Source organism: Ursus arctos, unplaced genomic scaffold (genome assembly GCF_023065955.2).
Source record: "Ursus arctos isolate Adak ecotype North America unplaced genomic scaffold, UrsArc2.0 scaffold_4, whole genome shotgun sequence".
Classification (NCBI taxonomy): domain Eukaryota; kingdom Metazoa; phylum Chordata; class Mammalia; order Carnivora; family Ursidae; genus Ursus; species Ursus arctos.
The window spans coordinates 38,272,495-38,284,731 of NW_026623056.1; the positions used below are offsets into that span (position 1 = coordinate 38,272,495).

A 12,237-nucleotide genomic window follows, 5' to 3' on the forward strand; every position below is an offset into this window, starting at 1 on the left:
ACGCAGATTTTTATTCAGATTTGCTTTTTCATTGCTGCTGTGCCATCTTCATTGACTTAAGGCTTGGAATTTTAAAAGCTAAATGTGATGGAGATTTTCAAATTCCAGGCTTCTGAAAGTGAATATGGGTTAGACCTAGCAGCTTCTTTCCCCTATTTCCTACTAACTTCCACCTTTCTTTTGGTTCTTTATAGAGTGAGAAAGTGTCTAATGCAACTAAATTCTCAATCTGTACTCACCCAATACAAAGATAAACATTAAAAGACACAACTGAAATTTTATTAAAATTTATAAGAAATTCTTTACCTTCATCAACAGAATCTGAGGTGCTGCTGCTTTTGTCCAGAGAAAGATATTCATTTTTATTCAAGTCCAGTGATTTTGACGGCACTCTACTTAACCTCTTTTCTGAAGTTAGTAAAGGACTCTTTTTTATCTGTTTCTCACTTTGGGGTTCCTCTTTCCCTAACCCCTAAAAGGCAAACAATCCAGTTAAAAAAACAGATTCCTGGCTTAGATTTTAAGGAGGGATCTTTAATAATAAAGATGCTTTGAAATACAGCTCTTTGAAAAATATGTTTGTTATGTGTACATCACATTTCCAATACAGTCCATAAAATATTGATAAATAATAATGTTATCTTATATTCTAAAGTCATCTTCTTACACAGTAATGAACAATAGATTTATGAAGAACTTCATACAAAAAGAACTCACAGTTAACATCATATAAATCACTTAAGCAGAAGGGAAAGGGGAGCAGAGAACAAAAATAATGGAACAACAGGTTCTTTGGAGTGGGCAAGGGAGAGGAATCAAACCCGATTAGTGTCCCCAGACAATACCTGCCCCATCATCTCAAGGAAAAGAACTCCCCCATTCTCAAGACCAGTAACTACAGCAGAAAGGGAAAGAAAATAGAGAGATAAGAGTCACACAAGAGTACAGTAGAGGAGATTAGATTAACAGGAAACATTAATTTCATAACAAACTTGTAAGAATACAGTTGGCTCTGCTGTTAAGGGACTAAGGAATTGGGCATTAAAAGATATTCAATATATGATACTATCTATACTTTCTGGGATGATTTAATCAAGATACATCATTTCTATAATACATTTAAGGTTAGGCATTAAAGTCTGAATGCTATTGCTATGTTAGTATTCAAGTAGAATCGTATTATAATTGGATTTAAGAGAACAGTGTAAAAATATAAACCATACAACAAAGTACCTTCTTGCATTATCTGTGTGTAAGCAGATGAAAGAGAGCATATTTCTAATTCTTACACTTCCTGCTCTGTGAGATCTTTGAGCAGCACTGAAGGGCAGAAGCTCCAAGGAGGAGACAGGTTTCTATCGGCCACTCAGACAGCAGAATAACAAGTGGGACCCAAGATACAGTTTATGAAAGGATTATATTACCCTAGTCAGAGGACTGATTCTTTAAGCAGAGATTACTGCTAAAATTGAGATTCGATTTATTTGGGAGTTCTACACTACAAAGCAGCATGCTTACTTAGCTGACCCAGAACCTCTTTAGCAGACGCTAAGTACAGTAAGTTTCCACACGTATTTCTCTTGTTGTTTGTAATTAAGGTATGGTTCCTATTATAAAGAATATGGACAGATATTTTAGGAAAAGTAACAGTCACTATCTTTGAGTGGTTGGCATCTGGACAATTTTTATTTCTTTGCATTCTTCTCTATATTTCCTGAATTTTTCCCAAGAATATTAATTTTATAACTTAAGAAAATTATAATTCATCTTTAAAATGTTTAAAAATGTTATTTTTCACTTCTTTTTATTTCCAACTTTCTAGGAAGTAAAAATGAAACAAAGTAAGTGACATGATATTTGCTGACATCTGAGAATCTTGCTATACTGTTCTTGAATGGAAAAAAAAGGAGTGAACTTCTATATTATTTGTATTCCATAACCTGAAAACATCTATACTAAACATCAATAAATGTCTGATCAATCTTAAAACATTAAAGTCTTCCTCTATATTCCATTCTCTTTCCTTAAAGGAAATATGACATCCTTTAGGGACAAAAATAGAAGCAAGAACTAATGGATTAACTCTCGTAAGAGCAGGTACAGAGGACACTGTCAAGGCAGTAGTAAGAAAGACTCAAGATTAGTGGTTTTGAGAAGCCAGTCCTCAAAGTCAGGGTTTTGCAAAAGGATCAGGAGATTGCGAGAGATCTCCTGTCCTGTTACCTCCCTAAAATTGAGTGGTTTGGTTTTCTGCATGGAACAAATAAAGAGATTAGCACCCAGAATCAGCTCCCTTGTACCAGGAGTAAGTTCCTAAGGGTCTACAGATGAATAGTTTTGCAAGAAATCCACAATACAAAATCAGACTGGGATAGATGCATGACGGTTGCCTGAAACAAGCTGATAACTTGGTGGCCTTCACACATTTTGTTTCGATGTTTGCCCAACACTTATTCACAGATGCTGGGAGCTCCATGGGAGAAGGTAGCAAAGGTCCCTTGCTGGTTACATGCAGGTTCACCTTCAATTATAATAGCTTATGGTTCTTGAATACTTAATGTGTGTTAGGGATCGTTCAAAGCACTTTCACCTATATTAACTCATTTCATCCTTATTAAAAAACCCTACGGGGTTTTATTGTCTTCATCTTATAGTTGAGAAAACAAAAGCATAGAAATGTTAAGCAATTAAGTTAACTTCTTTAAGGGCATTCAGGTAGCAAGCAGCAGAGGTAGGATTTGAAAGCAACACTCTGCTTTAAACCAAGAAATTCAGCTGTGGCCCAGACTCTCCTCCCCAGTCAGCAGAAGGAAAGCTCGCAGTAGGAGCACTCTCCGCCTCAGAATGTGGTCTCCAAATACCATTCTTCACTAAGAACTATGGTGGATACTAAGTCTGGGGCAGTAAGTGTACAAAGCGTGCCTGGGACACACTGTTGTGCTAGAAAGAAAGGAATAATCAAAGATTATTGGTCATTTCAAAAAAACATAAGAAGCCAACCTGAAGGGACTCCTGTTGGCAGAGGAGACAAACTGAGTATTTAAAAAAAAAAAAAAGAAGACTCAAATGATAGAAACTCACTGAAATAAAAAAAAAAAAAAGAAGAAGAAAAAAAGCAACGGGCTTATAATGATACTTGAAAAAATAGAGGAAGAAACTAAATAACTATGAATTAACTGGATGTACCTGCTTTCATGGTCAACGTAAGAAGCCCTATTGTTACTCAAGCATGCAGTACAGGGTTCTCATCCCTCTTCAAAACAGGTTCTTTCTACCACACATACCACTTAATCTGAGAAAAATTCTGCTAACTACGAACTCCTCTATCTTATTATATTTTTAATGATGTCTATCCCCCTTATAGACCAATGCTCAGGAAACTGTCTAATAATCCTGCACCATATCCAGCTCTGAACAAAACCATATATTATTCCCATAACCCCTACTACTTATAGACTTAAAACCTTTCTCCTAAGACAAAGGAGCAGCCTGACATCTTAAATTTTTAAACATTTTGTACAGTGTATTTTTATTTGGTCTTGCATTATGATTAACACACGGCAGCATAAGATATATTTTTAAAGGGATATCATGCACTAACCCCTTTTGGTGGATTTCCATCTATTGACTCTGCTTCTGAAACCCGATGAACTGATTCTCGGGTAAAACTGATGGACTTGGAAATTTTTTCATCTTTCTCCCCACAGTCATCCAAGCTACTTCTTCCTGGACTTCTGTAAGAAACACATCATTATAGAAATATAATCAAGGTCAATTCCACACAAATAAGTGACTTAGTCTCCCCTATTACAAAGCATTTTGACAACAAATATTTTTTTGTAATGTAACAAATAAGCCCTACTTATAACAAGGCCATCTTCTTAAATCACATGCAAATTGACTTTATTTCTGAAAACAGAAAATGCTCACATGAGATTTTATAAATTTCAGAAACCATTAAAAAATTAACCAAGTACAACCGGTTGTAACAACAACTAATACAATGAATATTATAGCTTGTTTAAATATCAGCTATGGACCACCACGAAGCTTTGAAAGGTGCCGGGTAGATGTTTGGGTTGGATGCCAGTCAACACCAGAAGGCAGTTTTAGATCTTCCTTCTGATTCAGTTCCAGCTGAGGCGGTGAGTCCCTCCCAGAAGGGGGAGCTCCTGATATCTGAGCACAGACCCCATCAATCAGTCCATGCCCTCCTTCTTGCTCTTCTCCTTCCTAAGAACAAAGTTTAAGGAACAGCTTTCATATGGTCATAGGAACATGACTACAACAAATGTCCTGACACCTACTTTTCCTCTCTCGGGAAGGAACATAAAGAAAGGACAATCTATGAAACATAAAAGGAGTATAACTGATCTATGTCCAGGTCTCAAACTTACTAAGCAATTATTCCTATGTAATCTTTGCTACATAGAGACTCAAAGCTTTTTTAAAATAAAGTAGCAGCTTATCATCTTTAGCCATGTTACCCTGAGGAAGGAACACTCCTATTCTACCCCAGCCAAATAATACTTAGGTCTGCCGCCAAGTCACTCTTGGCCAGGCAGAATGGCAGGGCTGAGGGTACCCACCAAGAAAAATGGCCCCTTGAGACTAGCCAAGCAGCTGAGGATTTTAAGGATGGGGGTGAGCTGTGGAGAAATACAGAAAGGAAAAAGGATGAGGGAGAGTGATGGAGAGAATGAAAATAAAGAAGAAAGAAGAGCCGAGGAAATAAAGGTTTGAGACAGATACACTCTTTCAGTAAAGGGAAGAAAGGGGAAAGGAGAAGAGGGGATGAGGATCTGGCCACATATTCTCTAAGAAAGCACTCAGTCACCAGAAGAAAACAACAGCTTCCCTGGTGACTTCAAAAATCTGTACCTTAGAGTGTATAAAGAATCTGGTCCAAAATATTCATTCATTTCTTCTTCAAAGACTAGAAACTCCTCAAGTTGGCAGGGACCTTGGCGCTTATCTAGTTTAACTGCCTCATTTCAGAGATGAGCAAAGCGAGGATCAGAAAGCTAAGACATTTGTTTGAGGTTGTGCAGCTACTTGGTGGCCAAGTCCAGACTAGAATCCAGATCTTCTCCACCAAAGTCCAAGGCTCTCTGCATTACGTCAACTGCTTTTCTACCCGGCGCCAATACCTAAGAGAGACTAGTAAACTTTACAAGAAGAGTAGTACAATGGAAATTTTTAACTTCACAGAAAACTGATAAAATATGCATGTGCAACCACATAAAAAAAGAGACTAAAATATTGATGCTGAGTTGAAATGGTATAAAGAGGATCAGCATAGCTAGAAGGCTACCTAAATAAAGGAAAAATTGTGTACACAGTAAGATTTCTGAAAGATTACTATTTTAAGATTTATTTGCTATAGAATTTTTAAGTAAGAGTTTTATTAAGATATAATTTACATACCATAAAATTCACCCCATTTAAAGTGTACAATACAGTGGTTATAGAGTTGCACAGTCATGATCACCACCATCTAGTTTTAGAACATGTTCACCCCCCCAAAAAAATCCTGTACCCATTAGCAATCACTCCCTATTCTCCCTTCCTCCCAACTTCTGGCAACTACTAATCCACTTTCTGTCTCTCTGGCTCTACTCATTCTGGATTCCATTTCATATAAATGGAATCATACAATATGTGGTCTTCAGTGACTTGCTCCTTTCACTTATAGTGGCTACTATAGAAGTTTAATGTATTATCCCTAATTGTTTTTATTGCTATGACCTCAATTACCATTGGACAAAATGCACTTTTACTTGTACAGGTTAATAAAAATGTCCACTCTTCCCAATGAATCCCCATCAGTCAAAAATGATCTCTCTCGCCGCTGAATTTCTTTATCACATTATCTATTGCTCCTTTTGGCCTTTATCATTTCAATCTCATATTATAAATATTTGCATTCCCCATATACTATCAGTTCCTTTCATTAATGCATTCGATATTTATTGAGTGCCAACTACATGTCAAGCACTACACTAGGTTTTCCTCGAGGAAACCTATTATCTTTGTATCTCTCAAAATACCTACCAGCTAATTTATTTTATTGTTATCTATAAGATCAGAGATGTCACTAGGTACTTCTCCAGATCCTTAATAAAAACCTTTACCAAAACCACACTTTAAGCAAATCCTAAATGACAGAGTTACAAAATTAACATTTCCTTGTATGCCCTGTATTTGCTTACCAATTTAGCAAACTACTCACTGTCCTCACCTTTCACTGCATTCCGCTACAGAGAACAAAGAGGCAAATTCCACCAAAGGATGAATTAATAGAAATTCTAAATTAGTACAGTCTAAAATCATTCTGCTTGAATTAGTGATTAATAAATCACAAAATTTCAAAACATTTTGCTCTACCTTGGCTGCACATTATCCTCGATCGACAGAGACAAGTTTTCCATCTCTTCAGCATTTAAGCCTAGCTCATTGCCATAGTTCTGCTGGAGCAGTTGCCAGAACTCCTGTCTGGTCAAGCTCTAAAATGACAGAAAAAATTACACTGAATGTTGGAAAATACAGGATAGGATAACATAGTGATTCAAAACATGAATTCTGAAGTCAAAATGACCTGTTGTGCAGATTCTAAATGTGTAACTTTGGTAGTTATTTGACCTCTCTAGATGTCAGTTTTCAGTATCTGTAAAAAATGGGTAAACAAGACTTATCCAACTGGGTTGATAGTGAGAGTGGATAAAATGCTGATTTTAAAGTGTATAACAGGATAACTACTGTAAGTGGGAAGTAAGATGTTTAAAATGGTTTTTTCATAGAATAGTTTGTTCATGGTATCTGGCAATCACCAATCTGGAATTTAAATTCTATAACCCAACCAGTCTACCGTGACCACTGGATCAACATTCAGAGTTCTAATTATTAATTCAGAACCATCCTCTTAATCCATAATGTACCTGAGTATTTCAACCGTTTAAAAAATCTTATATATCAGGGGCACCTGGGTGGCTCAGTTGAGCATCTGCCTTGGCTCAGGTCATGATCCCAAGGTCCTGGGACTAAGCCCCACGTTGGGCTCTCTGCTCAGCAGGGAGTCTGCTTCTCCTTCTCCCCCTCCCTCTCCTTATGCCTGCTGCTCCCCCTGGTTGTGCTCTCTCTCTGTCAAATAAATAAGTAAAATCTTTTTTAAAAAATTATATATCAGTAAACTGTAAGTTATATTTTCCTAAAATATAAAAGGCAAAAGGCTAGAATTCAGAGTATTTTCTTTGATTTATTTTTAACAAAATCCAGCTTATTCTTTCTTTGTAGGTATCATATCAGAGTTAAAATCATCTAATACAAAAAATTCATGCATTACATAGCAAAACAAAAACAATTCTAGTATGATAACCAACGGTCTGATTTTTAGAAATATTTTAGGTAGTTAATTATGTGATTAAGCAAGGTAGAGGGAGGCAGCATAACACCTGAGGCAACTGTTGGCAAGATTCTTTACCTCTCTCATTCATTCAACAAATATTTATTTAGAACCCACCATACATGTATCACTGCACTAGATGGCTAAGGAGGAAAAAAATAATGTACAAGGAAGCAAAAAGGAACTTTTGGGACTTCATAAAGATAAAAAGCTTCTGCACAGCAAAGGAAACAGTCAACAAAACTAAGAGGCAACCCACAGAATAGGAGAAGATATTTGCAAATGACATTACAGATAAAGGGCTGGTATCCAAGATCTATAAAGAACTTCTCAAATTCAACCCCCAAAACACAAATAATCCAGTCAAGAAATGGGCAGAAGACATGAACAAACACTTCTCAATAAAAGACATACAGATGGCTAGCAGACACATGAAAAAATGTTCAACATCTCTAGCCATCAGGGAAATACAAATCAAAATAACAATGAGGGTGCCTGGGTGGCTCAGTGGGTTAAGCATTTGCCTTCAGCTCAGGTCATGATCGCAGGGTCCTGGGATCGAGTCCCACTTCAGGCTCCCTGCTCTGCAGGGAGTCTGCTTCTCCTTCTGCCCCTCCCCCCACTCGTTCTCTCAATCTCTCTCTCAAATAAATAAATAAATCTTCAAAAAAAAGAACACAAAAGGGGCGCCTGGGTGGCACAGCGGTTAAGCGTCTGCCTTCGGCTCAGGGCGTGATCCTGGCGTTCTGGGATCGAGCCCCATATCAGGCTCCTCCGCTATGAGCCTGCTTCTTCCTCTCCGACTCCCCCTGCTTGTGTTCCCTCTCTCGCTGGCTGTCTCTATCTCTGTTGAATAAATAAATAAAATCTTTAAAAAAAAAAAAAAGAACACAATGAGACACCACCTTACACCAGTTAGAATGGCAAAAATTAATAAGACATGAAACAATGTGTTGGCAAGGATGTGGAGAAAGGCGAACCCTCTTACACTGTTGGTGGGAATGCAAGCTGGTATAGTCACTCTGGAAAACAGTATGGAGGTTCCTCAAGACATTAAAAATAGAGCTACCCTATGACCCAGCAATTACACTACTAGGTATTTACCCCAAAGATACAGATGTAGTGAAAAGAAGGGGCACATGCACCCCAATGTTCATAGCAGCAGTGTCCACAATAGCCAAACTGTGGAAGGAGCTGAGATGTCCTTCAACAGATGAATGGATCTTCTTAGATGTGGTTCATATATACAATGGAATACTACTCAGCCATCAGAAAGGATGAATACCTACCATTTGCATCGACATGAATGGAACTGGAGGGGATTAAGCTAAGTGAAAAAAGTCAAGCAGAGAAAGACAATTATCATATGGTTTCACTCATACGTGGAACATAAGGCATAGCACGGAGGACCACAGGGGAAGGGAGAGAAAACTGAATGGGAAGAAATCAGAGAGGGAGACAAACCATGAGAGACTCTGGAATCCAGGAAACAAACTGAGGGTTACAGAAGAGAGGGGAGTGGGGCGTATGGGGTAACCCGGAGATGGGTATTAAGGAGGGCATGTGTTGTGAAGAGCACTGGGTGTTATACACAATTAATGAATCGTTGAACACTACATCAAAAACTAACGTACTATATGTAGGCTAATTGAACATAATAATAATAAAAAAATAATGTACAAGTGAAGCTCTTTGCTCCCAAACAACTTATAGTTGAAGAAACATAGGAGACTTTTAAGTTAAATATGACAGGCTATAATATTATTAAGTACTAAAGTACTGATAGAATCGACATACTATAAAAGTCTAAAAGCAAGAAATATTACTGTGGATTACGGTGATCAGATAAAGCTACACACTGGAGAAGGGTCTTCAGCAGAGCTGAAGGAAGGACATGAATAGGAAAAATGGAGAAATGAGGAAATTTTGGGAGAGGGAAACCAACATACAAATACAGAATAAATACATAAAGAACATAGGTAATGCTTGCTTTTTCTTTTTAAGGTTTATTAATTTTTATTTTAGGAAAGCAAGTGTGCATGCTCATGTTGGGGGGGAGGGGAAGAGGGAGAGGGACAGAGAGAATCCTCAAGCCGACTCCCCACTGAACACAGAACCCAACGCAGTGCTTGATCCCAGGACCCTGAGATCATGACCTGAGCCAAAATCAAGAGTTGGCCGCCTAACTGACTGAGCCACCCAGGTGTCCCAGGTAATACTTGTTTAGAAGTCGGTTAATAGTTTATTGACCTAACTGGAGTAAAAAATTTAAGTCGAAAAAATTTTTGTCAGATTTTAAGTCGGAAAATAAAGATAGGGAGATTTAATGAGGCCAAAACATACATATGCCTTAAATTACTCCCTGATACTCCCCTTGACAAATGCCACTTCTTTTTTCTTTCTCCTTGTTTCTTCTGCCTGTCTGGTGGCTATGGAATCTTTGTTACATTACACTAGATGACCTTCATTATATTTCATGGAATCTCAAAGAGATTAAGAACAAAATTTCTACACTAGACCACTAGTTTTCAATTTGCCATACACATACTACTAGGTTTCCACAAGAGTAATTGATGAAAAATCAGATATTATCAGTACTTTAAAAAATCAAAAATATCCAAACAGTTACTACAATAAAGTTATTCAAGCTAAGTAAAATGTCAGGGCTCTTTGGGTCTGAATTACATTAGCCTAGAGTTTTATCTAAGGCTGATAAGAAACTCACATTGTAAATAACGTGTGTCTAATAAATGATAATGTTCTAACATTCTATTATTCAATATACACCACTTGTTTGGTGGACAAAGTCTTTTGAAGATTAGTGTCCATAAAAGAAAAATAAAAAAGATCACTGGTGGCAGAGAAAGTTAAGGAACCACTGTCCTTGATCTTAAAGGTACCCCCACACATTTCTTTTCTGACTCCCACACCAGAAAAGCCATTTGTGAATAGCAATTAGCTCATATTAGTAACTCAGTCTCTCAAAGCCACTATCTTTGAAATACTTCTAGTGTCATAAATGGATGGTTAACTTTATAAAGAGAAACAAGAAATATTTCAATATACTTATGGAAGGTTAACCTTTTATAAAAACTTCTCTGAAATAATAAATATCAAAGTATTCCAAAAATACACTAAAGGAAATAAATAAACCAATGATAAATATTCAGGCAGCTTCCTAAGAGTGAAAGACATTAAACTTAGACGTAAAATATTAACAACAAAACACAATTTTTTATTTGACTACATAAATTAAAGTTTAAAATATATTATCAAATACTATCAGGAAGTTAACAGTAAATAGGGTAATATACTTTTTAATTTATTAGTTTATATATATGTGTGTGTATATATATATATATATGAACACATACATAAAGTATTTATAAAGCATATATTTATATATACAAATATACAAATATAAAAGGTAAATACACCTTATATAAAGGTATAAAGTGTGTGTGTATATATACATATACATATATATATAAAGTGTATATATATATATATATATATAAAATAATGGAAAACAAAATAGAACTCATTTAGTTCACCATTTTTTAACCATCTTTTTTAAAATTCACCATGTTACAGATCTGCTAATTTGTTAAAAATAACTTTTTCTACAAAGTTAGTCAGAAGTCGCAAAAAATGTGGTTATTTGTAGTGCTAAATATTTAAACACTGAAACATATACCCAGACTGATATTCATAATTCTCTGAATAATAATAATTCTCCAAATTAGGTTGTTTTAAAAAACAACCTAAATTTTAAACAAAGGCTGACCACCTACCTGCAAACAATGGAGGGTCTGTCCCGTTCAGCCTGAAGAGAGTACTCCAACAAAATAAAGATGAACCAAGTAGCAATCAGATAAGACTCAAAAGTCAGAAGATCAATTTCTGGCCCAGAAAGCTTCGTATTCTAAGTATTCTGCAGTCTTTATCTGCAGCAGAGTTCCAAATACTTAACGACAACTATGTGAAATCACTGCTTCAATCTTCTCATTTTGGTATGAGAGGCTTTTCCTTATGAAAGACATGTTCTATTGAGTTTAAAGCACATTATTTGTCACTTCCTGGTCTGTAGTATCAGCACTCTTTCCAAGGTTGCAGGTCAGAATGCAGAAGTGGTAGTTATACCTCACTCTACAGGTTCCTAAGCCACTCCTACTAGAAGAGGATAGGTAAACAGGGTTTTATTAAAGGGACAGTTCTCAATTTCTTCTGTTCCACACAAGATTAGAAACAATAAAATGCCAACGAAAATATCTATTTGTGCTCAATTATGTAAGATGCCTATCACAATATTATTCTAATCTCATTTTAGAGATTAAATATATTAAGGGTTAAATTTTTTCTGCATGCTAACACTTTCTGTTCAACTATGGCAATGTCATTATTACTTCTTCATAGGCCACTTCTTCAGTATCGATGTAGCAGTCCCACCAGACTTGTGCATTAACCCTTTACAACTTGCAAAGATTGTTATTTCTTGAGTATTATAAATGGAATGCCAGGAAATAGCAGGACGAGCAAGCTATCCAGGTTGAGCAATTCCAATAAGCACTCAGCACATCATTCATCACTGAAAAGTTTACATCTTCATTACTCAATAGTTCTTTCCTTTAAAAATACTTTTTACTTTCTTCAGAATAATTTCCTGGCAGGGACCTGGACTGTAATAAACACTACAGAGAGTCTCATCTACCAATTCCAATTTATTTTCCTGAAGAAAAATTTTCTTCTAAATGAAAAATCACAGCTTGCCCCAATTTCTACCTAGTTATTCCGTTTAATTTAGTAAGGTGTGTAGACAATATCAAATGCTACTC

The 12,237-nt window shown here is 36.3% G+C and overlaps 1 protein-coding gene across 6 annotated transcripts in view; it reads right to left on the reverse strand.

Moving 5' to 3' along the window:
- GRAMD1C (GRAM domain containing 1C) overlaps positions 1 to 12,237 on the reverse strand; it is an 86,794-nt gene that overhangs the window by 28,489 nt on the left and 46,068 nt on the right. For all 6 annotated transcript variants that reach the window (XM_044382053.3, XM_026493545.4, XM_048215089.2 and 3 more), the window contains 3 exons: positions 6,388 to 6,506; positions 3,602 to 3,734; positions 307 to 472 (listed from right to left, as the gene is read on the reverse strand). In XM_044382053.3, the coding sequence (XP_044237988.1) occupies positions 307 to 472; positions 3,602 to 3,734; positions 6,388 to 6,506 (418 nt within the window). The remainder of the gene's footprint in view (positions 1 to 306; positions 473 to 3,601; positions 3,735 to 6,387; positions 6,507 to 12,237) is intronic.